Here is a 26728-nt window from a genome sequence, read left to right on the forward strand (position 1 = left end):
AAAAAAAATTGTTTCAAAATGAATGTCACTTTCAGTTTCCAATGCAATAATAAATTTTTCTTTTCAATTGTACCCTTCAATTAATACTATGTTACACTACTTTCAAAGTATTATTTTTTCTTTAATGAAAAATAAATCAATAGTTGATTAGGATAATTTGGTAAAATTGCTATGACATTTGACTACTTTATTTCATTCTTTAATCTGTGTTCAATTGACTAAAGCGACATTCATTTTAAAACGGAGGAAGTAGTATATTATTAGAAGATCAATAATGAAACAAAAACTAAATTAACACTAAAAAAGAGCCTATAATTCAAAACATGAAATTTCACACAATAGAACTTGTTTTTTTTTATTTGATACACTAGTACAGATCACTTTAGCATCTTCTTCAAGGTTTCAAGAGCACTTGTCTAATGCTTTTCACTAGATCATTCATTGTCACTATGCATTCATCACCCATCTGCAATATAAATTTAAAGTAATATATACTTCAATTTGTTATCATCTTATACAATCCAAGAGTTTAACAACACAAAAAAAAAAAAAATCAACGAGTTTAGTTTATATACGTGAACGTATAAAAGTTTTACACATACATTCAATCTAATTATATGTTGTCACATAGTTTAATGAGTTAAAAACACATGATTTGTCATGTTTCATTAATTGATGCGACAATACATCATTTGATGTATGTGTAAAACTTTTATACATTGAAAGTGTGTATAAATTAAACAATCAAACCCTGCAAAATCCATCTATAATTAGAATTTGTTAGGGTACATCTACTAACTTTTATGAAAGTGTATTTTAACAACATGTAACTTATAATCACTTTTAAGTTTTTTTTTTTTTTAGGGAATAATCACTTTTAAGTTATCACATGTTAAAATACTCATTTAAAAAAAAAAAGTAGGTATATCCTAATAAATATATATTTGTTTTACTAATGCGTACCCGAGCAATAATAGTGATGGAAATAGCAGATTTCCCAAAAGGCAAGACACTGCTACCAGTGACAAAGAGTTGAAGATTTTCAATGTGGTTAAGTAATTTGAGCTCAATTCCATTTTGTTTCTCACAATGGATTTCAATAAGCACTTCCTTTCCAATGACTCTTGCTTCAATATCTGGAAGGATATGATGGTTACAATCATCACCACAACTTGTTTCACCAGAATTTGTGTATTCATTGATTCCACATGAATAAGGTTGTCGGAGAACCATCACCGGCGTGACACCAACATTTTTGTCTTGTTTCTCGAGCTCTTCAACATGTTCTTTAAGTTGTTTCACATAATCAATCGCTTCTCGAAGTAATGAAGCCTTGTCCATCTATAAAGAAGGAATCGTAAAATTTTAATATTATAATATTTCTTAAATAAGTAAATGATTGAACTTAATGGTTAATAAACTCTACTAAAGTATGACTTGTTTGAAAGGATTTAGGTTTGATTTATGAGCTGAACACCAAAATTTCTTCGCCTTCCTTCTAATATACTCCCTCTATTCCTTTTTAAGTGTCTTTTTAAAAAATTAACACCAAAATAGCGATGTGTATTTTTGCACATTTTCTTCCTATTATACCCTCATTTTAATCCACCACCAATAAATTCGTATTTCACACACTTTATCTTTCCAATAAATTTAATATGTTATGTTTCTCCTTTAACAACCAATTATTATCTTTTTCTCCAACAAATTCCTATTTTTTGCGCCCTCTCTCATAACAAACAATTGTCAATTTTATAAATATTGTGCACATCATTTTAATTATTGTAAGTCAATATAAAAATTATTTCAACTTCACATTTATCAAAAGTTAAGAAAAATTAACTTTCTTCCAACTCCTTTAATCAAAGTTAAGGCTTCAACTAATGCTAGAGTCACACTTGAAATTTTTAACAATTGTTACTCATTTTATTTATAGAATTTTAACTTTTCTTGAAATCATTGATTGGAACAAAATTTTGTTTAAATTTGAAGATAACAATAAACAAATTTTGTTTAAAAAAAAACAAACTTTGTTTAAAAAAATAAACTTTAATTTTCCAAATAGATATCATTAATTAGTTTTACTGAAAAAGGTAAAAGTAACAAATCATACCCTTAAAATACAAAAAAGATAGTTAAATAACAACGAAAAATTCACCCTAAAGAGACACTTAAAAAAGAACGGAGGACGTATCACTTTAAATTTTATTTATTTTTTAATCAGATATCTTTTACGCACAATTACAAAAGCTAATATCTATATGAAACTACGAAAAGTAACAAACCTCTCCTCAAACTATTTGACGTCATTGCATCCACGAATGGGATTCAAATCCAATATTTTTTATTTAGTTGAAAGAGATTGTTTATGATCTTATTCAAATTTTTTGAATAACTCTTTATTTATTTTGTTTTGTCCACATGTGATTTTAACAATAAAACCATATTTTATATATAAAAAAAAGTACCATCACGTGTTTTATGATGGGTGTTGTACCAAAAAGTTAATGCATTTTTTTAAATTATTGGTACAAAAAGTCATCTACATAAGATACTAAGATAGTATGGGGCATGGTATATGACCGAAGGATTCAGAGGAGAATCATTGTTTTTTTAGAGAAAGTGGAGTATCGTTGTTATCGGTGTTCCTTTTCATGATTATCAAAAGAGTAATGATTGGTAAACAACTTTAGGTGGCAAATTTTATTGTACACCTCTCTATGACATTTTTAATTAATTTTATTAAGGATAGTTTTGTCCATTCATGTTTTTCCACGTTCTCTTTCTTTCTTCCATCCAATTCCCTCTCTCTCTTCTCTCCCCTTCAACACCACCTACCACCTCCTCCTTTCACTCACTGACCACCGTACGTTAACACCGCCGCACGCCACCTACATCACAATATCTCTCACGTTATCGTCTTGCCTCGCCACCACCACCTTTCTCCTTCATATAAGCATCGGATCTCATCACTAGAACATAGAACACGTGCCGTCGATGGTAATGGACACGCAGCCCACCTCCGTCGCTTCTCCGCCTCGTTTCTGCTGGCTTTGATGCCGAATCTTGCATCTCATCTCTCTCTCTCTCTCTCTCTCTCTCTCTCTCTTTCACATCTAATCTCCCTATCTCTCTCTCTCTCTCACTAAAAGAGGACGGTGTAATAGTAGCATAAAAAAGATTATGGATGGGGAGGAGAGGGTCATCGAGGCCGGTCGAGGAGACAGTGAGGAAAGAGCGGCGGCGGTGGGAGCGTGCCAAACGGAGAAGAAAGATGGGCTGATGTGATGAGGTACATAGAAAGAAAGAGATTGTACTTTTTTTTTATTTTTTTTTTATTTTGGTTAAATGAGACAAAAAAGAATTGCCACATAGGCAGTGGTAGAAGGGTGGACGGATGAAAGGGTGTTGATGGATCATTAGCTTTATCAAAATCACATAATTATTGATTTACGTTGAATTAATTGTTTTTTTTTATATAAAAATGTATATAAAAAATAAAGTAATTTAATTTATATTTCAAAAGATTAAATAAAAGTATTAAATTAGTATGTGTTTCGGAAATAGGACAAATACTCTTTGTTAAGGTGGATGCAGAAACGTCGATCATCTTTTTTTGAGTTGTTTGGTCTTCGATGAACTCTGGTATTTTATTCATCAAACATTAGGGATTCAATAGTCTTTCCACTGCGTATCTTTGAGCAAGTTCTCCAATTTAACAATTTAGGAGGATACTCAAAGAAACTTCAGTCTAGTTTACATCCAATGTGGCTAGCTATTGTGTGATTATTTAGAACGAAAGAAACTCTCGAATTTTTCAAAATAAACATATTGTGACTCGTCATCTTCTCGACAAAATAAAACTTTTAACCTTCTCATTGTTAAAAGCGAAATATATTGCTTTGTCTTTTGATCTTTAGCTCTAGTGGCGTAGCCCTATCACTTGTATGAGTTTTGTTACCAACACTTGAGCTTATTATTTGTTGATTTTGGTTACATTATGGTTAGATCTTTATTCTTTAATCTCATTTCAAGCACCCTTTGTGATGCTTATGGGGCATTATCAATTTAATATATTTCATTTTTGCCTTAAAAAAAAAAACACATCATTCAAAAAGCACAAAGCATATGATATGATTTTGTAAATCCGATTGTAGTAAAATCTAATTAAATAGTTAAAAAAGTTTACAATATGATTTTGTAGACTTTAAACTATGATCAATCCCAACATTTCATGTTATCATTTGTTTTCATATATTATAGTAGAAAAATATGATTAAAATATAATATATTAATAGTGCACATATGAAATTAGGAACTGCATTTATTACAAGACAAATGGAGTAAAATTAAATAGCGTAGTTACAAATTTACCTTGCTCAATCCAGGAATAGTAGCCGAAAGTGCAATGAATTTTTCAGACAATTCTTGTCTCCTTTTTCTCTCTGCCATTATATGATCAATACATTGTGAACTGCTTCTACCTTTCTTCACTCCATTGATTTGTTGATTAGTTTTCACTTCAGCTTTTTGAGTACTTTCACGGCTACGTTTATTCCTAGAACTCAAATTAACACAAGGTTCTGGTGTAGCTGGTATCATAGTTGAATTATCAAAAGACAAAATATATGTCTTTGGAGAAGAACTTTTACGAGGAACCTTTTTCGATTTCAAACCATGTTGTTGTTCTTGTTCTTGTGGTTGATGTTGTTGAGACACAATTGAGTTTGAACTCTTACTCTTAACCGTGTTCCCAACAACCTCAACACCACCGTTAACATTAACGGTAACAGTATCAGTTTGAACATGAAAAAATGAATGATCACTTTCTGAAGAGATTAAACCTTCTGGTGTTTGTAATAAAATCTCTCTAATAAAATCATCACCATCAATGTTAAGGTTGTTACAATCATCTATGAAATAATCATCACCACAATCCAATTCCTACAACAATTAATTCATTTTTTTTATAACAAAATTATATACAGTGTGACAAATAACAGAAATAATTAAAGTATCTATGCATAATATATAAGAAAAATAATAATATTTTTACCATGTCAAGATGAAAATTTTCCCATGACTCCTCCATTGGAAAATTGAATTGAGCTAACTTGAGCAAAGTTTTGTGTTTGTCTTGTGATGTTTTTTATTTGCACAAGAGGAATAATAATGTGTTAGGTCAATGTTTTGGAATGGGACCATGTGTGAATGAGGGACATCTATAAATAAATGTAGATGTGAAATTGATGGGGACATGATATTGCTCGTTTTTCATGCTATTTTGATATCAGCCGTTGGATCAATGTTTTGGAATGGGACCATGTGTGAATGAGGGACATCTATAACTATGAGACCCATAGAGCAGAGGGAAAGACTGACCTAGACAAGTTGTATTCACACTGAATTATCATCACTTTGTAACACTGAATTATGCAAAAATACAAGTGGTGGAGAATCACCTTTTTTGATAGTCACATTTTTCACCATCTTGTGAAAGTAAATTAGAATAATATTTTTTTATGGTTTAGCACGTGTTTTTCGACCACTTGTTGAGCATTAATTTGTTTTATATAATTTTGTTTCGTTTTGTAAGTCTTCTAAAGTTGATACTCCCTCCGTCTCAGATTAATTTAGTTAAAAGTTCATTTCACACATATTAAGAAAAATGTATAAATAAAGGAGATAGAAAAATAGTTTTAAGTGCACTTGTTAAGTATTAGTATGCATTCTCAACTTTCATAAATGTAAAGTGGAATATATTGAATTGAAAATGATGAAAATAATATTAATTAGAGTTATAAAAAGAAAAAAATAATTAATATTATATTGAAAAGTGAAATGACTCAGTTATTTTAGGACTTTTTTTTTTGTTGCAAATGACTCAGTTGTTATGGGACGGAGAGAGTATAAATTTGCTTTGAGCCTCCAAAAATATAATTTTTTTTTTTGTGGTACAAAAGAGGGATAAATATTTTTATTTGGGAAAAATATTGATATTTTACTTTTATGTTTTTGGTCCCTATAAATATACCAACTTTTCGTTTTAGTCCCTCTAAAATTTTCCTTCAACTTTTAGTCCCTATAAAATTTTGAATCACTATTTTTGGTCCCTATTATAAAGTAAATTTTAGTATTTTCTAATGAAATTGTACAGAAATGTGTAGAATATTGTAAAAACATTTCCCAAAAAAATTTTGAATTTTTGAAGTAAGCATAAATTAAATATGAATTTTTAACCATAGAAAATATAAAAATTCATATTAAATTCATGTTTTGTTAAAAAATTCTAATTTTTTTTGGGAGAGATTCTTATAATATTATGAATTTTTCTGGACAATTTGATTCAAAAATATGAATTATACATATGATTTTACTTTAAAAGAGAGACCAAAAGTGAAGATGGAAATTTTTTAAGGGATTAAAAGTTGAAGGAATATTTTAGAGGGACTAAAACGAAAAGTTGGTATATTTATAGGGACCAAAAACATATTTAACCTTTAAAATTAATAAACAATACCTCACTTTAAAATTTGGCTTAGATCCCAAAATGTGTTGGGTCAGCCGTTAAACCAAAAGAAGTATACAATACCTCCTGAAATGTTGGCAAGATATGCCTGGTTATGATGATTTTGTTCGACAAAAGTGGGGTTCATTCCAGGTAACTGGGTGGGGTGGTTTTGTTCTTCAAGAGAAATTGAAACTTATGAAGGTGGCTTTGAAAGATTGGCATGTTGCAAATACTCATAATTTACCGTCGAAGATTGTAGAGTTAAAGAACAGACAAGCGTCCTTAGATAGTAAAGGGGAGGAAGAGGGGTTGTCTGAGGAAGAAATAGGTGAACTTCATGGTATTTCGACGGATATTCATTCTCTGTCTCGTCTTAATACAAGCATTTGTTGGCAGCAATCAAGATTAACCTGGCTCCGGGATGGTGACGCTAATTCCAAATTTTTTCACCTATTTTGGCCGCTAGGAGAAGACTAAATTCGTTGTCATCGATTTTGGTGGATGGGGTTGTGGTGGAGGGTGTCCAACCTGTTCGTCAAGCTGTGTTTACGCATTTTAAAAATCATTTTCTTGATCCTCGTTTGGAGCGGCCGTGTGTGGGACACCTTCAGTTCCGGAAACTCTCTTTTTTAGACAGGGGAGGATTGATTAAACCCTTTTCTGAGGATGAGATTAAGGTAGCGGTGTGGGATTGTGACAGTTTTAAGAGTCCGGGCCCTGATGGGATACACTTGGGTTTTTTTAAGTCTTTTTGGAATGAGATGAAAACAGATATTGTGCGCTTTGTAACTGAATTCCATAGGAATGGGAAATTATCGAAAGGCATAAATTCTACGTTCATAGCCCTAATTCCTAAAGTTGCTTGTCCTCAATCTTTGAATGAGTTTCACCCTATTTCTTTGGTGGGGAGCATGTATAAAATTTTGGCGAAAATTCTTGCAAACAGGCTACGGCATGTCATTGGGAGTGTTGTGTCAGAGGCTCAGTCTGCTTTTGTTAAAAACATACAAATTCTTGATGGAATCCTGATCGCTAATGAGGTGGTCGATGAGGCAAGGAAAGCTAAGAAAGATCTTTTGTTGTTCAAAGTGGATTTTGAAAAAGCGTATGATTTTGTTGATTGGGGGTAACTTGATGAGGTTATGGGGAGTATGTCGTTTCTGACGTTGTGGCGAAAGTGGATTAAAGAATGTGTTGGAACAGCTACTGCTTCAATCCTTGTGAATGGTAGTCATACTGATGAGTTTCACCTTGAACGGGGATTACGTCAGGGTGACCCTTTATCTCCTTTTTATTTTTATTGGCAGCAGAAGGGTTGAATGTGTTGATGCAAGCGTTGGTAGACGCAGGTTTGTTTACGGGCTATAGTGTAGGGCGAGTGAATCCAGTGGTTGTAACTCATTTACAGTTTGCTGATGATACGCTTCTTATGGGGACTAAAAGCTGGGCTAATGTGCGGGCGTTGAGGGCTGGTCTTGTGTTGTTTGAAGCCATGTCGGGTTTGAAGGTTAATTTTCATAAGAGCTCTCTGGTAGGGGTTAATATTAATGATTCGTGGTTGTCAGAAGCGGCCTCTGTGTTGGGTTGCAAAGTAGGTAAAATCTCGTTTCTCTATTTGGGGCTCTCAATTGGGGGTGATCCACGTCGTATTTTGTTTTGGGAACCTATTGTGAATCGTATTAAATCTAGATTGTCTGGTTGGCAAAGTCGGTTCCTCTCTTTCGGTGGCCGTTTGATTCTTCTAAAGTCCGTCCTGACTGCTCTTCCTGTCTATGCACTTTCCTTTTTCAAAGCTCCGTCAGGTATAATCTCTTCCATTGAATCTTTGTTTAATAAATTTTTTTGGGGAGGGGGTGAGGAAAAAAGAAAAATATCTTGGGTTAGGTGGGATACTTTGAGTATGAGGAAGGAGTATGGAGGACTGGGGGTTACGAGGTTGAGAGAGTTTAACATTTCTTTGTTGGATAAATGGTGTTGGCGGTTGTTATTGGAGAAGGATGTTTTGTGGAGGAAGGTGTTAGTGGCTAGGTATGGTGTGGAGGATGGAGGTTTGGCGGATGGGGGCCGGAGTTGTTCTTCTTGGTGGCGGGAGATAGTGAGGATTAGAGATGGGATAGGTGAGGGTGGTGAGGGATGGTTTGGGTCTTGTGTTAGGAGGAGGGTGGGAGATGGTGCAGACACTGACTTTTGGCGTGATCGTTGGTGCGGAGATGCTCCCCTGTGTGCCCGGTTTGGGCGTCTTTTTGACTTGAGTATTCACAAATCTATCTCTGTTAGGAATATGTTCTTGTTGGGGGTAGACGTGGGAGGGGAGGCGTTGTGGTGGCATAGGCGGTTGTGGGCTTGGGAGGAGGAGTTGGTAGAGGAGTGGAGGGCTTTATTACTAACAGTTTCTTTGCAGGATTCAGTGACTGACAAATGGCTTTGGTTACCTAATCATGATGGTGGGTATTCCGTACGTGGAGCCTATGATATGTTGACATCACAGGAGCAGCCCCAGTTACATCATAATATGGAGTTAATTTGGCATAAACAGGTTCCTCTCAAAGTATCTATCCTTGCTTGGAGACTATTGCGAGATAGGTTACCTACAAAAACTAATTTGGCAAACCGTGGCATTTTACCTTTGGAGGCGCGGTTGTGTGTTTCTGGGTGTGGGAATGTTGAAGATGTTGATCATTTGTTTTTGTCTTGTGCAACTTTTGGTGCTTTATGACCATTGGTGCGAGCATGGCTAGGAGTGGTAGGGGTCGATTCTCAATCATATAAAAATTCATATTAAATTAAAAAAAAAATTAAAAATACCGTAAATATATATAGTTTAAAATTATTAGGGTTAAATATGTTTTTGGTTCCTATAAATATGCCAACTTTTCGTTTTAGTCCATCTAAAATTTTCTTTCAACTTTTAATCCCTATAAAATTTTCAATCACTACTTTTGGTCCCTATTTTTAAGTAAATTTTTGCTTTTTAATGAAATTGTGCAGAAATATGTAGAATATTGTAAAAAAAAATTCCCCAAAAAATTAGAATTTTTTAACAAAACATAATTTAGTTATGAATTTTTAACCGTCAAACATATAAAAATTCATATTAAATTCATGTTTTGTTAAAAAATTCTAAATATTTTTGGGAGAGATTCTTATAATATTATGAATTTTTCTGCAAAGTTTTATTAAAAAATATGTATTCTACATATGAGTTTACTTTAAAAGAGGGACCAAAAGTAAAGATAAAATTTTTTGAGGGACTAAAAGTTGAAGGAAAATTTTAGAGGGACTAAAACAAAAAGTTGGCATATTTATAAAGACCAAAAACATATTTAACCCAAATTATTAAAGTTTTGAAAGGCTTTGATACCAAGAGAAAATTAATGCTCAAGGCTTTGACCACTTGCATGAGGCAACAATATATCGTGATCATCAAACAAGCCACACATAAGACTTAACCAATGTTAAGATAGAATATAAAATTTTCATCTATACCCATCGATCAAGTAAAAAATAAAATAAAAATTTAAGCTTATTAAATTAGTCATATATGGTGTATATAATATAGAACATATACATCATTTATTAAATGAATCTAAAATGTAGTTTTATGTTTATAATAGTAACCGGATAAAGTATTTGAATTATAGAAAACTTTGAAGTTATTGGTGGCAATCTTAAACCTAATTCAATATTAGCTTATTTGATCCAACGGTCCCTCAAATAATTTCAAGTTTTCATTTTGGTCCCACAATTAATAAAACGTATCTTTTAGTCCCTCACTTTTTCCTACGTTTGTCAAATAAATTCCGACTGTTAACTTTTAACTCTAAATGTCTATCGTGGACCAACTTTAAAAGTGGTCCATCGTAGACCTTATTAATTTTATTAATCTTAACCATTTGATTTTTTTAAAGGAGGACCATTAGATTACGTAGGTCTATTTTATCTTACGTTGAGTCAACAACATCCAATTAATTTTCCCTTCCTTCATCTTCTTTCCTATACTTTTCAATCTTCTTCATAATGATATTCGTTAACACCATCATCATCTTCATCAACATATCCAGAAAAAACAAAAAAATTCAAACAGAAATTTTGTATCAAAATCCTCATTAACATCAAATCATAAGAGATTTTGGATCCTTAGAGAAACTTTACACATCTTATCTTGTAACTCCAGGAATTAAATATTCTATCGATTATTTCCTTTTGTATGTTCATTTATACGTATACATATTTTTCGTTTAATTTGGCTCAAAGAGAAACTTAGTAATAATAGTTAGTCAAACAAAGAAAGCACAGTGCGGTTTTTTTTTTCTTTTTTTTCTTTTCAGATCCAACAAATGAAACATCACCATGATTTTAAGTCTATCTCACTTTATCCTTTTCACTTTATCTTCAACCTCTCTACCACCTCCCTCTTTTCACCACCACCACCACCACCACCAAACTCAAAAGCACCGGTGCTGATCACCTCTGCCACAACAAAAGGAGATGAAAATATTGCTTTTCACTTCATTTAAAAACATCTCCATATCTTGGAATAATTAACAGTATAAAAAATAACATGATAGAACACAAACAAATACCAATTTCTCCAAGCACTTCAAAGAAAAAAGGAACCAAGAATTCTAAATCCACATGAATGAATGAATGAAGAAACAACATTGAAACAAGAAAAACCACCAGCTCGAAAAAATCAAGAAAATTCAAAGCACCAACACTATTAATTTGTTTAATTTTCCTCATCTGCTTCCTTCCCCAAAAATTTTTAAACCCAGAAATTGTGAAATTCGAAAAATCTGACGAACTTAAAACGATGGAAGCAGAGAATGAAGGAATTCGAAATTCGAAATTTTGCAGAGAATGAAGAATTCGAATTTTGCATATTCGAAACTGAGAAATCTTGTTTAAGATTCGAAATTCGAATTTTGCAGAGAATGAAGGAATTCTGCAGAGAAACGAATCGAGGAAGAAGAAGATGAAGAAGAACGAATGGACGAAGAAGAAAAACGAATTGAAGAAGAGGGATTCGAAGGAATGGAATGGAAAGGATGAAGAGGAAAAGAGATTTAAAGAGATAGAGGAGGCAAAATAAAGAGAAAAGGAACCCTAATTTTGGGTTTCTAAAAAAAATAGTCTTTTTATACGTGCCACGTAGGATTGGCCACGTGGGCATATACTAACGGCAGTGTTAAGTTTGATAGAAGGGATTTATTTGAAAAATGGAGGAAAAAATGAGGGACCAAAATGTACGTTTTATTAATTGTGGGACTAAAATGAAAACTTGAAATTAATTGAGGGACCATTGGATCAAATAAGCCTTCAATATTAAGACATCGTATTCAGATTACGTAAGGCTCTGTATGGATTGAAGCAAGCTCCAAGAGCATGGAACAAAAGGATGGTCAAGTTTCTAGTTCAACAAAAAATTTATCAAATGCAAAGCTGAATATGGTGTGTGTGTGTAAAGAATAAAAAAGGTAATGATCTGATACTTATCTGTCTATATGTTAATGACTTAGTGTTAACTGGAAGCAACATAACATAGACAGAAAAATTCAAAAGACAAATGATGACAGAATTTGAGATGACTGATTTGGGAAAGTTAACATATTTCCCTGGAATGGAATTCACTAAAACTTCAGAATGTTTAGTGATGCACCAGAAGAAATATGCTACAAATATTTTAAAGAGATTCAACATGATGGGCTTCAATCCTGCATCTACACCATCTGAAGTGAATCTTAAGCTTGTAAAGAATGAAGATGAAGAGCTAGTTGACCCTACATTGATCAAACAAATTATAGAATCTCTGAGATATCTGTGTAATAGCAGACCATATATAATTTATCATGTTGGTATAATCTGTAGGTTTAAGAGTGAAGTTAGAAGCTCTCATTTTCTTACAACTAAAAGAGTTATGAGAAACATCAAGGGAACTTTGGGTTATGAATTACTGTTTCCTGCAAATGTCAATGGAGCTATTGTGAACCTGATGACATGTCATCTTATGTTATTCTAGGCATGTTTTTCAGTCATATTAAGTAGGTTTTACATCCAGAATAGAGGAGTATTAGAGCAATTGCTCATAATTTTGAGATATTTGTAATGTTTTCTATATTTAAGTCAAGTAATTATATTCTTCCCGAAACATAACAATTCTTGGTGTTTTGATGTAATTCACGAAAAAATCATGCAAATCGGCAAAGCAATACATCTGAAGACTTGTGAAAACCTTGGGAAGATCAAGAAAGAATATTCAAGAGGCCTCAGAAGACATTACAGAGACATAAATTATGATCCCAGGTCACAAGACATCTTATATGGAAGCAAACACCCACAAGGACGGAGAAACAGAGATATCTGTATCAAAACAAATTCTCATGCGCCTTGAGCCCAACTTCATGTGAAAACTCTTTCTATAAATACCAAGCCTTTCATTCATAATTTATCATTCAGAGCGAAGCGGTTCAAGAGGAAGAGAAGCACTATGAGCTTTCATGAAGGAGTTTCTCTCTCATAACTCCAAGTCTCTAGGGTATGTTTTATTTCTTTTGTAATTTGTCTTTAGTTACCATGAATAACTAACTCTTTTTAGGCTAGGGTTCTAAGACGAACCTCTTTTTTGTTTGTTGGATATGTATTTAATTTAAAGTCTTTATTCAATTATATCTTGAATGCTATTTAACTTTACCGTAGTGCGTAAGATTTGTCTCATATGGAGCATAACCTTGATAACTAGGAACTTAGGGAGGTGACATACCTAATATTGGTTTATACCTATCTAATCAGGAAGTAATTAGTTAGTAACTATGGAAACAAGTCATAGAGCAGAACCCTAAGAGAAAGGTACTTAGGGAGGTTACATACCTAATATTGGTGCATACCTACAAGAATCATGAATTAACTAGTTAGTAATTAAAGAAACTGGTGAATTCATGAGTTAAATCAGCCATGTAAGTTCATTCTCCTCGCACCTTGTTAAGGTAGACGCTGATAGGGCTGCCCGTTTGTAAAACTAGCGAGAGGGAGAGTGTGCTATGTACTTCAAAGATTCGATAGCTGAGGGAACCTTTATGATACTTGAATTTAGGAACCCTATTATTTGTCATTGTTTCAAATACCTATGAGAAAGTAAGAATCTACACGTAAAGTTACGAGTGTAAGTGTACCTCTCTTGCTAAGCACTGAAACTCGTAGGCACTTTTGTGTAATGGTTGTAAATGACAGCTGGAGGGAAATAACCCATATCTCTGAGAGAGTAAGACTCCACACATATCGTTTCGTGTGATCAGCAGGTGCAACATGATAGTAGATATGTAGTAAAGCCCAACGAACTCATCACTTGAATAATCCCCTGTTAAATACTGAAATAGACTTGACTGGTACTTAATTCCAACAAATAAATAAAAGAGATTTGAAGAATCCTTATCGCCGCTAACATTCTGCAATCAAAACAGGAAAACTTTGCGCTATTACAAACAGATTAAATTGCGAAACTTTAAACACTTATCTTTTATTTATTTTTATTGTTCCTAAATAAGTAATGCGAATTGTTCAGTTGAAACGACAATCCATGTGGATACATCTACTTATCACTTTATTACTTGGTAAACGATTTGATGTACTTGCCTAAATCCGATCATAAGAACCTAATTGCTTATTCAGATGCATATCAGTGTGGAGATAAGCAAGATAGAAAAAGCACTACTAGATACATGTATCAGTTCCTGAAGGCTCCAGTATCATGGTGTACCAGGAAAAAACCAGTGGATGCTCTATCAACCAGCGAATTTGAGTATATAATAGGTTTCTTGGCAAGTCTATTTCATTGCTAACTGAAAACAAATCTTCTATCGATTTGGCTAAGAATCCAGTGTTGCATGAAAGAAACAAACACATTGAGGCAAGATTTCACTTTATAAGAGAACATGTGAACGAGAAAAGGCTTAATGTCAAACATTGTCCTACATAGGAATATATAACTGATATGTTTAAGAAGCATGATTGGAATGGAGAAGCTAGAAAACTTGAATTAAGGGAGGATGTTAGTTTTTTGGCTAAAGTGCACTTTTCCCCCTCTAACTTTAAAAAACTTACAATTTTGACCCCCTATGTATAAAAACTACAATTTTGGCCCCCCTAAGATTTAGCCCATTTGCATCTTTGGTCCTTTTGGTCAATTTTGACCAAATCAATGCTGATTTGGCATGCCACGTGTGTAATTAACCATTTTTAAAAAATAAAAATGTAACCTATTAAATTGTTGAATTAAAAAAGTGAGAAAAAAAATGAAAAAGGAAAGGAAGAAGGAAAAGCACGTGAGAGAATTTGTGTTCCTCTTTGTACATGTTTTCATATGAACCAAACAAAATTCTCCTTCTCAGCATCTTTTCCGGAGAAACGGAGGAGAATTGGTCTAATGTAATGATGTCACATATGTAAAACCTGGTTGTGTAAGACACTTTAAAATGATGAACTGTTTGTGACTACTGCCTTACCTGGTTAGAATCTATTATATCTTTTATGAACTGGTTGATTTCAGGTCTAAATTATGAACAATTGATTGTCTTGCTCTCCTCTCTAATGTCCGATCCATGGAGGTATTCATGTGCAGTATTGTATGAGTTATGGGGATGGTTTCAAATGGGTTTCTCATGTCATTTAAGTTTGTTTCTGTACTGATGAATTGGAAGTAGTGTTGGTAGACATTACTTTTCAAGAAAGAAAAAAAAAAGAACACAAAAATTTTGTAATAATTTTTTTTTTAAAGAAAAAAAATTAGATTTTTTTGAAGATGATGAAGATTGATAAAGGTTGAATGAAGTTGTTAAGAAGATGAAGGAGGTTAATGATGTTGCTGGGTTTTTGTGGAACCACACGTGCCTCACCTTTTTCCTTTCCTTTTCTATTTATTTTTCATTTTTTTAATTCAACAATTTAAAATCTGACATTTTTATTTTTTTTAAATGGTTAATTACACACGTGGCATGCCAAATAAGCGTTGACCAAGTCAAAATTGGCTAAAAGGACCAAAGATGCAAAGGGGCTAAATCTTAGGGGGTCAAAATTGTAGTTTTAATACTTAGGGGGTCAAAATTGCAAGTTTTTGAAAGTTAGGGATGGAAAAGTGCACTTTAGCCTAGTTTTTTTTTCAAGTTAGTTGAGATAAACTAGTTAAATAGTTTGTTATATTTGTTAGCTACTTTTAAACATGTTTGTTAGTTTTTGATTGATTGTTTGTTAAGCAAGTAATGCACATGACCTTTTTTTTAATTGACCTAATTTATTCTTGTCGAGATTGTACAGGATGCACAACAACTCGTGGAAAAACGATAAAAGACTAAATTACAAAGATGTTGTAGATAGACAGAACACCTAAAGAACACAAAAACAAGCGCGACTTTCACAACACACCCTAAACATCAATCACCCACAACCAAAGATAATCATGAGGCTTACAAAGAAGAAATACAGTTTACAACAAACCACCACAAAACCAGGCCATGCATACACATGCCTCATCACCAACCGAACTTACAAACAAACTCCCCAGAAAAAATCACTCTCCAAAGCCACAACCAACAGTAGCAGGGTGCAAAATCCAACAAACCAACACACCCATACCAGACTCTCCCAAACAACAACCAACATCAAGCTACAAAGACGTAAAACTGGGCTATCAGCAGAGACAAGATGCCCAAGACAACCAATGAGCTGCTAATAGCTCCCCCTCTAGCCAAAAACACTCATACCTTATAAGACACTCTTGTGGATTTCAACTTCATTTGTAAAACAAACAAGTTGGTATTTTTAGCCTGCTGAATCTCCAACGCCATGATAACACCATAATTTCCTACTCTAAATCATCCAACTTTTATACCTCATTCTAAAAAATCTTATGATTTTTAGACTGCAATATCATCCAAATTGTTGCGTGACAAATAAACTATAAGCCTTTGCCAATCCTCTTGTTTCTACCTTCAACACTCCAACATTCCCAACACACAAACAAGTTAGGAGGCGTGATAAAAGATAAATCGAGCCACCTCATTTCCAATTTCTTCGTAAGCTTATGAATAAGTATGTTGTAAACACTTCTTAAAAAAAAAGTATGATATAAACATAATTTCATAACTAAAGAAAACAACTAATTTACAATAACGAGCACACTCTCTTTTTCTCTCTTGATTCTCAATTCTCCTTTAGAAAAACAGATAATTTGCATCGCAAGCCAGGGGCGAATGACTTCATTGCAATGGGGTAGCATTGGCTACCCCAAAAGGAAAAAAAATTAAATAGCTAGTATAATTTTATATGTAGCTACTGTAACGCCCTCTTTGAATTATTTGATTTATTTAATTATTTAATTGAGTCTAAAATTTATTAAGAAGAGTTTAAAATATATTTATTTGATTATGTGATTTATTAAGTGGCTTATGTTGTTATTTAATAGATTAAGATTTGAAAATAGAAATAAGATTGAGTTGAGAGTTTGTTATGAGATTTTAGAGAGTTTTGGGGGAGAAAGAGAAATAAGATAAAATAGAAAAAAGGGTTATAAATAGGAGAAACCTAATTTAGAAAAAACATAACGTAGGATCAATTTTGGAGAAAAGGGAGAAAAAGCCGAGAGGAGGGAGAAGACCTAGGAGTGCTGCGATTTTCATCTATAAGGTAAGGGTGGGACTAACATTCAATAATCTTGAGTCTATCATTCTGAAAATTGTATTTAACAGTTGTAGGTATAGTTTTTGAGAATTTGGGAATTAGGGTTAAAAGTGATTATTTGATGATTTTCTAAAATAATGTTTTGGGTCAAGTTTTATGTGGTTTTGAGTCTCTTTTGATGTATATAAATGTTTAGACAAACTTTGACATCAAATTTGGGCATAGGGAAGTTAAAATTGGAATTTTGGGGTGAAAAGTGTGTTTTTCCCGAGTTGCTCTGTGACAACATGTCTTTGTTTCATGTTCTTGCGTCTTTTTCACACGTTTCTGTTTTGAATTAGCCTTTGGTGTAAACATGAAAGTTGTAGATAATTGTGTTAGCTTTCCAGTGTCGTCGGTTTGACTTGAAAATGAATTTTGGTTTATGAGTTAAGGTCAAATTACTGCACATAGGTCACCGTGAATTTTTATGAATTTCAGCACAACTTTGTCCGAATTTGAAATGAAAACTGGTATTGATTGGTACAGAATTGGTCTTAGGTGTAAACATGAAAGTTGTAGGTATAAATGTTAGCTTTCTAATGCCGTTGGTTTGACTTAAAAAGGATTTATAGAACTAGAGTTATAGTCAAATTACTGCACGTAGGTCATAGTGAATAATTGAATATGATTGATGAATTAGTATATGTTGTGAAAACGATATTGTCCATGATTGATGAAGTTTTATATGTATATATGATGTTTTAAGATGTTGATTATTATTTGATGTTGTTATAATGTGATATAATCGTATATGCATTACTTGAATTATATGTGAATAATTGAGACGTTGTTGACTTGCATTTGGTATTATTATGTCATGCTGTTTTTGTATACTGTTGTGTTGCTGTTGTTATTTAACTAAGCTGCATGAGTCGGTCTAAGTTGATTAAGATGATGAAGTTCCAAATTATTGGATTATATAAGAGGTTGTCGATTTAAGATATTACGAGGTCGAGTCCATGCATTAGCATTTCATTGTTGGGGGCTTGATGCCCTGGAGCCTTTGCTCAATTAAGTTGAGGGCTTGATGCCCTGGGAGCCTTTTTACGCTCAAATAAAGTTGAGGGCTTGATGCCCTGGGAGCCTATTTACGCTCAAAGATTGGTACCACATGCATGATTAGAAGATTAAGTTGCATAGTCAAGAGAGGTTAAGTTGTCAAGTTGTCAAGTTGTCGAGTTGGTAAGTTGTTAAATCATGAAATTGTTTAAAGCTGTGATTCTTTATATGAACTATTAAAGAAGTGAATTATGATATATTATTATTTATGATGAATATTATGATGATTACATGATGTTGTCTATGAGTTGTTAAATATGATTGATGATGCTTATGTTGTTAAATGCAATTGATGAATTATATGCTTAATATTATTATTTGTGAAATCTCACCCCTTCTGTTTGCCCACCATGGGTGACTAACAAGTAACCAAGAATAGTTGATGTCGTGTGAACTTTCCTTCTCGTGTGTCTTAGGTGCTCTGATACGTAACGGGATGAGAACTTTGTTATTGCTTTTCTATTCCTTACGTATTGTTTTTGAAGATTTATGACTATGTTTTTAGATTGGATTTTTATGAGACATTTATGAAGAGGCCTTCGTGCCAAAGACTGTTTTAGTTATTGAAATAAATTCCGCTGCGAAGTATTAAAGATCTTGTATTTGAATTTTAAAGGATAAATAGTTATTTATTCAGTTTATGATTTTAAGAAAAGAATGTGACATTCCGTTTATGTTGAAAAACTCTGATTATTTATGCGAAATTTTTATGTTGGGAAAACGGGGTGTTACAGCTACTCCATTAATATATTATTTGACTACTCCAAACAATTTTGTTGGATCAATGAGAGATGATAATACATAAATATTGATAATATATTTACTTTAATGTTAACTATGGATAAATTTTACTTCTTAAACCTCCATAGAGCAGTAACAAACAAAAAAACTTCATTCAATATATTATTTTTGTTCTTGGGAATCATTTATTCCTGGGTATATTATTTTTGTTCCCTTCTACCAAATATAGGAATATCGTATTTAATGCCCTTATTCCTAGAAATATATTTTTTATCTCCCAAACAAACACCCCCTTATAAATAACTATTGGTTAGCTTTTATGTTCTTTGTTGCCGTTTCATTCAATATAAGTAAAAATTATTGTGATTTTTTTTTTGGGAAAATAGAAATTATTGTGAATTTATTTTACTTTTTGATTAAGTTTAATATATTAGATTTAAAATATATTTTCTTTTTTTTATTCAAAGAAAATATATATTTTATCTCTTCTTTGCCTTTGGCTCACTCTTAATAATTGTGCCAGCTTCTTAGTGTCACAAGTTATCTTTGATGTGCTATGAAGTTTATGCTTAACATGCGTTTCATCTTGATTGCTCCGTGCAAACTCCACTCTTTTTTTATTTTTATTTTGTTGAACGTCACAATAAAATTAATTTCATTTAAAAAAAAGATAAATTAATTTATGACATTGATAATGTATAGCCCCCAATGTAGTGATACCCACATGATACAAGAAAAATATTAATCTTACCACAAACAGAAACCGAAAGATCCAAATTAATTTGAAAGATAACACTACCCCACCATCACATGTTTTGTCTCATAGCCAATGTTTATTTATCCTTTTAATTTTTCTTTAAATTCAATATTTTTATACGCTTAAAATTAATAAATTTATACTTAAAAGAAAAAAAGATTTAATTGATCATGTGTCTTTAGTTTAATTTTTTGTATAACTATAAAAAGTTTTAATTTTATTCTTTATGAACACTTGGTTTGTCAGTTTAATCATATTTCGATAATTTTAACCTTAAATGTATGAAGTGAACTATATTAAAGTTAGATCACTATAGACATTATTTTGATTTTCTTTTTTTAAAAAAAAAAATCGTAAGATCGTACATGTTAATTGTAACTTCTAGCAAACCATCAACAATTAATTTTGTTTCACTTTCTTCTTCTTCATCATATTCAACATTATATTCATTGCCTTCAATTCTATAAATACTAAAAATAAAAAATTAAGAACTCAAACACCGACACGGTCAACCAAACTAGTTAATCACCACAAGGTAAAACTCAAAAAATTCCAAAAACCCAAAATATATGAATAAAATAAAATGTTACCCGATCCACTGTTAAAATTGAATTAAACTGATTTTAAACTATAAACTGGATTCCAACTGAACTATAACTGGTTTGAGAAATAAACTAGTTTTTACATAAATGATTTTTAAGAAATGAATCAAACTATTAATGCAATCGAGTTCAATTTACGAACCACAAACACCCTTAAATTTTTTCTATACGAAGTAATTCTTGTTAAAGAATATCTTTGAACACTAAATATTAATATATTTCGGTGGAGATTAGGACCTTAACTTGTCGGATTGTTCAGGGTTAATTAACCATTTATGCATATACTCAACCATTTTTGGTGTTCAAATCCAATACTTTATTAAGGTTCCATAAAAAAATACTTTATTAAGGAGAACCAACACTGAAACAAACTATATAAAAACCTAAAAAGAGCATAGAATTAAAAACTTGCAATTCCACACAATAGAACTTTGTTCTAATATTTTTTTTTTGATACACTAGTACGGATCACTTTCACATCTTATTTCAATAGCACTTTCCTAATGCTTTTCACTAGATCATTCACTGTCACTTTGTACCCACCACCCATCTGCAATATATACAGAAATATATCAATTGAAATATTCAAATTTGTATACATATACAATCAAACCCAAAAAAAAATAATATGAATCTGCAATAATCAGGATGTTTAATTTATCGAGAAATGATATTTGAACAACCATTTTGTGATAACTTTCTCTCTTATACATTGTATTCTTACTTTCTCTTTTATTGCTTTGATTTTTGTGTCAATCCTTACATTTCTTTGCATATTTTGATTGTCTAATAAGATGTCTCAAAAAGTGACTGATTAAATAACATTACTCTAATATACCTGAGCAATAATAGTGATGGAAATAGCAGATTTCCCAAAAGGCAAGACACTGCTACCAGTGACAAAGAGTTGAAGATTTTCAATATGGTTAAATAATTTGAGTTCAATTCCATTTTGTTTCTCACAATGGATTTCAATAAGCACTTCCTTTCCAATGACTTTTGCTTCAATCTCTGGAAGGATATTGTTCTTACAATCACCATCACAACTTGTTTCACTCGAATTCGTGTCTTCATTGTAATTATTGTTTCCACATGAATAAGGTTTCCGGAGAACCATCACCGGCGTGACACCAACATTTTTGTCTTGTTTCTCGAGCTCATCAACACGTTCTTTAAGTTGTTTCACATAATCAATTGCTTCTCGAAGTATTGAAGCCTTGTCTGTCTATAAAAATGGAATATTAAAATTTTAGAAAAATATGATCAAAATATATTATACGAATAATGGATCCGATGAAACTAGTGACAAATTTACCTTGCTCAAGCCGGGAATAGTGGCTGAAAGTGCAATGAATTTCTCAGACAACTCCTGTCTTCGTTTTCTCTCTGCCATTATATGATCAATACACTGTGAACTGCTTCTACCTCTCTTCACTCCATTTTGTTGATTTATTTTCATTTCACTCTTTTGATTACTTTCATGGCTACGTTTATTCTTATAATTAGGTGTAGCTGGTATCATAGTTGAATTATCAAAAGACAAAATATATGTCTTTGGAGAAGAACTTCTCCGAGGAACCTTTTTCGATTTCAAACCATGTTCTTGTTCTTGTTCTTGTGGTTGATGTTGTTGAGACACGATTGAGTTTGAACTGTTACTTTTGATCATGTTCCCAACAAACTCAACACCACCGTTAACGTTAACAGTAACAGAATTGTTTTCACTTTCTGAATACATTAAACTTTGTGGTGGTGTTTGTAACAAAATATCTTGAAGAAAATCGTCCCCTATGAAATAATCATCACCACAATCCAATTCCTACAACAATTCATTAATTTTTTTTATCATGAATTATATATAGTAACAAATAAATGAAATTAACGTATCTATAATATATATATATATAGTAAAAATAATGTAATAATTTTACCGTGTCAAGATGAAAATTTTCCCAGGACTCTTCCATTGGAAAAAAGAATGTGAGCTAGCTTGAGCAAAGTTTTGTTTGTGATGTTTTTATTTGCACATGAGAAATAATATAATGATGATAAATATTTATAGTACAACAATAAGTGTGGTTAGGAAATTGATAGGGACAAGATATTATTTATTTTTCATGTCATTTTGATTTCAGCCGTTAGATTGGAACGATACAATGTTGGATTTGGGACCATGTGTGAATTATTAGTTTGAGGACAAGCTGTATTCACTATTCACACTGAATTATCATAACTTTGGACCGTGCTATCTGTTTTTAGGCAAAAATACAAGTGGTGGAGAATCACTTTTTTGGATCAAACAAACACATTTTCACCATGTTGTAAAAGTAAATTAGATTAAACTATTTATGTTTTAGCACGTGTTTTTGGACCAGTATTTGCCAAACATTATTTTGTTTCAAATAAATTTTTAAATGTTTTTTAAAAGATCCTCTTCAAAATGTTTTTTAAGAGATATATCAAAATAGAATATATTAAAATCAAGAGTTAATTAAGTTTTTAGTCCCTATAAATATTCACAGTTTTGTTTTTAGTCCCTACAAAATAAAATCACACTTTTTAGTTCCTCTGACATTTTCCTTAAGCATTTTAGGGACTAAAACTGTTGATGAATTTTTTTTACAGGGACTAAAAGTGCTAATGAAAAATTTTATAGGGACTAAAAATTTTAATGGAAAATTTTATAGGGACTAAAAAGTGTGATTTTATTTTGTAAGGACTAAAAACAAAACTGTGAATATTTATAGGGACTAAAAACTTAATTAACCCTAAAATCAACAAAGAATCCTACCCAACAACCATAATAAAAGCAAAAGAGGTACAAGGCCAGTTACTAGAATTTTATAGGCCTTAGACATAATATGAGAAAAAGATCCCTTATATAATACGTCATAATTTTTTTTAGTTCATTGTTGTGATTTTATTAGCTCTTCATCTTTTTTCCCGCTTTTCACTACCAAATAAATATTTTATAGGCATCATCTAAAAATAAATCAAATACTTTATAGACACCAAAACAAAATAAAATACCATATAAAAGAACAATAGCACTTACGAAATGATCTAGAATGTGTCTCACATCGATTTCATGATCTTGAATGCGTCTCGCATGATCTTGCAATATCATATTCAATTTTGCAGTCTTTTCAATCAATTCAAGAAAGTTGACATTACAATATTTATATAATTTATTTTTTTGGAACCTTAGAAAGACAAGATTAAGATTAATTTCATAGGCTCATTTTCAACAAAAATATAATTTGTTTTGTTATGAAAATTATCCCAATTTCTTAGATAATGAATATCTCCAATATTTTTAATATTAGTGAGGCACATTATTAGGAACAAAGGGCCCAAAAAAATATCTCTAATTTCTCCCATAATAATTTTTTTGATATATTATTAAGAAAAACCAATTTTTTATAGGGATGGTGTATATAGAAATCTTTGTGTTATATAAGAGTATATATAACAAATCTAGCCAAAAGAGTCTAAAACATTAACAGACTTGAGCCCAGCCTTCCATCATGTAAATATTTGGGGTCTTTCAGTGAACTTTTCTATATAAACCCTCAATAAACCAAATATTTCTATATACACTCCCCTCCATAAAATTTTTTAGGGCCCCTAACGACATGGACCTTAGGCCGTCGCACCCCCGGCCTATGCCTAGGTCCGACCCTGAAGAGGTATCCTGAAATTAACTAGCTATTAGGTGACAAAACCCAAACACATAACGAGATTAAACCGCCAATTATAAAGATCAAAAGTTAAGTTCTTTTGTTTTGCTTTTATCCACTAAAAAGATAATAGTTTCACTTTGTCACATAACTGGTGCATCAAAGCCTCCTTATGCTGAAAAATGCGAGAATTTGTTTCCTTTCAAATAATCAAACGTAAGATAACCAAATCATTTGGATAGAGGACTAGACAAATTTAAGCTTCCTAAATTTTCAAATTGGATTAGATGATCAAAAAGATGTTGCGGTTTCGTTGAGTGAATGTCAAGATATTGCTGAATCAGAGACCAAATACTCCAAAAAATTGCACAACCCATAAACATATGATCAACACTTTCCTCCATCCCACAACCACTCGCACACCAATTAAAGTTAGTAAGAATAATTCCATGCCGAACCAAATTGTTCTTTCTAGGTATCTGATTACGTAACAACCATCAAACAAAGGCTAAAGAGAAACTTTCAAAACGACAATTTTGTTCCAAATAATATCTGTGATATTAGAATAAACAATCTACTCCACAATTGACAAAATATGGTAACCATCTCTAACCATGCAACCTTTCAATCTTTTAATATTTTAAAGTGAACGGACATTCTAGAAAAGCACATTCTATTTGATCTAATGGCTCTCCAAATCTTTCTCTTATAAATAAGACTAGAAAGAGTGCATGGAGAAGACAATAGTTGCACTAATAAGTTTGTGGTGTTTGATTTTTCATCTAGAAACTACATTTGTTTAAATCTTTCGCCTTGTTTTGTTTCGGAGGATTTATGTTGTAATTAACATAGTATATATATATATATATATATATATATATATATATTTGGTTTTTTTGATAGTTGAGATGAAAGAATATTATTGGATGCTTTTCAAATCAATTTATTTTTCCTTTACAAATTTGCTTAGCTCTTGTGCCAATGCAACATCAATTTTCTGCGTTTTATACAATAAAAAAAGAATTATTGAATTTTACATGAGGGAATTTATTTTTATGAGTTCATACAATAAAGATCTATATAATAATAACAAATAACTAAAAACCAGTTTAGCCTGGTTGAATGGCAAAAAGGTTGTTTTTAGGTTTGGTTCAGATAGGTGGTGCTCAAGTCCCTTCCAATGTTTGAACATCGCGTAATGGTTTTTTTATGTTTGTTTGTATGACTCTGTGTTTGTAGAGTAGCTCTTTTGGCACACCTTGTGCTAGAGGAGTTGTTTTTGATGGTTAATATAAATTCCATTTTTTATTGTTCAAAAAAAAAAAAAAACAGTTTATAGCGAGTAGCTTATAACATATAAATTTGTGTGATCAAATTAAGTTGTTTGGCTCGTGCCTTGATGCTCGTGAGAACTTCTGAAACTCAACTCACATAAACTAATTTTTACAAAACAAACTTTTTGTAAAAAAGAAAATAAAAAATTCTCTCAAGAGGTTATTATTATTTTTATCTTAGGTGATGATTATGTAAATTTAAATAAAATTAGTGTGATACTGTGATGTGATATCAAATCAATTTTATAACTGGTTGGTGAATGATGAGTTGATGAATGAACTAATCTATAGACTGATACTTCACGATATATCATTACTTTCATTTAAAAAAAAAAACGATCATATCATTACTCCTTAAAAATAATACCGGTGGTCCCAAATAATGCCTAATTGTCATTTTTTTTGCACACGACAAATGACCTTCTAACATCTTAATGCATCTACTTAGGTCACAAGCTTGCGAATGCCTAATCGTCATATATATTACCCATATATTAATGTAAAATGGTTAACAATTTATCTTGAGTTAAATGAAATAATGCGTGAAGGATAATGGATAGCTAGGGATCAATATACAACGAGCTCTACTAGGGTTTGTGAAGTATGGATCACTCTTTTAAGGCCACTGGAGTTGATGATAACTATCATGCAAAAGGAAACAACCGGTGTTGCTCGTTAAATGTTGCTCGAGGCAGATTCACAAGGTTGTGTGCTTTGAAATTGAACTAGGACAACCGGTGTTGGTTGTGTGTGAATAACTAGATTGGTATCAAGTGCAATATGAGGGTCTACATGTAATATGTACTCAATCATGGGACAAGATGTAAACGAAGGAGCGATATGGAAGGCTTGGTCAACATGCATAAAAATATGAATACTACTCTTCTCCTATCTGTTTTTTCTCATTCCCGTCAATATAGTCAAGCGTGAGTTAACTTATGCATGTGTATTCTGAGTATGAGTTAACTCACGCATGTGTATTTCTCAGCAGCAATGAGCAAAAACAGTTGGGAGAAGAGTGATTCTCTAAAAATATGCAGAAAGAGGGGAATGGTTATCAAGCTGGGCCTAATCAAAATTTTGGAATGAGACAAAAGTGGGCTGAAATCAACCCAACCTGCAAGCGGCCCATCTACTCAAAAGTGGGAGGAAATAGCAATTTTAAATATGGAGTGAAGGCTAATTTAAAGAATGAAAATGCTAACTTGTGCCCTTAAGACACATGTTAAGGAATCTAAAGTGGAAATTTGTCTAAGAAATTGTTAATTTATTCTTCTAGAGATTGAAAATTAATGTTTTGTAATAAATATTTACCATTTATGAAATCCTTAATG

At 32.0% G+C, this 26728-nt stretch overlaps 3 protein-coding genes across 3 annotated transcripts; 1 reads left to right on the forward strand and 2 right to left on the reverse strand.

The window, feature by feature from the left end:
* Nucleotides 1-275: 275 nt before the first annotated feature.
* On the reverse strand, nt 276-5188 carry LOC11424772 (transcription factor bHLH18). Its single transcript, XM_003604252.4, has 4 exons — nt 5057-5188; nt 4375-4944; nt 964-1341; nt 276-466 (listed from the first exon to the last, which is right to left on the reverse strand). The coding sequence occupies exons 1-4, from the start codon at nt 5090-5092 to the stop codon at nt 395-397; spliced, it is 1056 nt and encodes a 351-aa protein (XP_003604300.2). The 5' UTR covers nt 5093-5188; the 3' UTR covers nt 276-394.
* A 6892-nt stretch (nt 5189-12080) lies between these two features.
* LOC112421314 (uncharacterized mitochondrial protein AtMg00810-like) lies at nt 12081-12530 on the forward strand. Its single transcript, XM_024782593.1, has one exon. The coding sequence runs from the start codon at nt 12081-12083 to the stop codon at nt 12528-12530; it is 450 nt and encodes a 149-aa protein (XP_024638361.1).
* An 8226-nt stretch (nt 12531-20756) lies between these two features.
* Nucleotides 20757-22447, reverse strand: LOC11433932 (transcription factor bHLH18). Its single transcript, XM_003604277.4, has 4 exons — nt 22312-22447; nt 21696-22199; nt 21219-21605; nt 20757-20930 (listed from the first exon to the last, which is right to left on the reverse strand). The coding sequence occupies exons 1-4, from the start codon at nt 22345-22347 to the stop codon at nt 20862-20864; spliced, it is 996 nt and encodes a 331-aa protein (XP_003604325.1). The 5' UTR covers nt 22348-22447; the 3' UTR covers nt 20757-20861.
* Nucleotides 22448-26728: the final 4281 nt, after the last annotated feature.

The sequence above is a fragment of the Medicago truncatula genome, chromosome 4 (assembly GCF_003473485.1).
Source record: "Medicago truncatula cultivar Jemalong A17 chromosome 4, MtrunA17r5.0-ANR, whole genome shotgun sequence".
NCBI classification, from domain to species: Eukaryota; Viridiplantae; Streptophyta; class Magnoliopsida; order Fabales; family Fabaceae; genus Medicago; species Medicago truncatula.

What these genes read in the sequence shown, in the direction of transcription:
- LOC112421314 (XM_024782593.1), top strand. Translation starts at nt 12,081, where the DNA reads ATGACAGAATTTGAGATGACTGATTTGGGAAAGTTAACATATTTCCCT.
- LOC11433932 (XM_003604277.4), bottom strand. Translation starts at nt 22,347, where the DNA reads ATGGAAGAGTCCTGGGAAAATTTTCATCTTGACACG. An exon ending in CTATTCCCGGCTTGAGCAAG is followed by an intron (nt 21,606 to 21,695) that starts GTAAATTTGTCA and finishes CCATTTTTATAG; the next exon opens with ACAGACAAGGCTTCAATACT. An exon ending in CCATCACTATTATTGCTCAG is followed by an intron (nt 20,931 to 21,218) that starts GTATATTAGAGT and finishes TATATATTGCAG; the next exon opens with ATGGGTGGTGGGTACAAAGT.
- LOC11424772 (XM_003604252.4), bottom strand. Translation starts at nt 5,092, where the DNA reads ATGGAGGAGTCATGGGAAAATTTTCATCTTGACATG. An exon ending in CTATTCCTGGATTGAGCAAG is followed by an intron (nt 1,342 to 4,374) that starts GTAAATTTGTAA and finishes CCTTCTTTATAG; the next exon opens with ATGGACAAGGCTTCATTACT. An exon ending in CCATCACTATTATTGCTCGG is followed by an intron (nt 467 to 963) that starts GTACGCATTAGT and finishes TTTATATTGCAG; the next exon opens with ATGGGTGATGAATGCATAGT.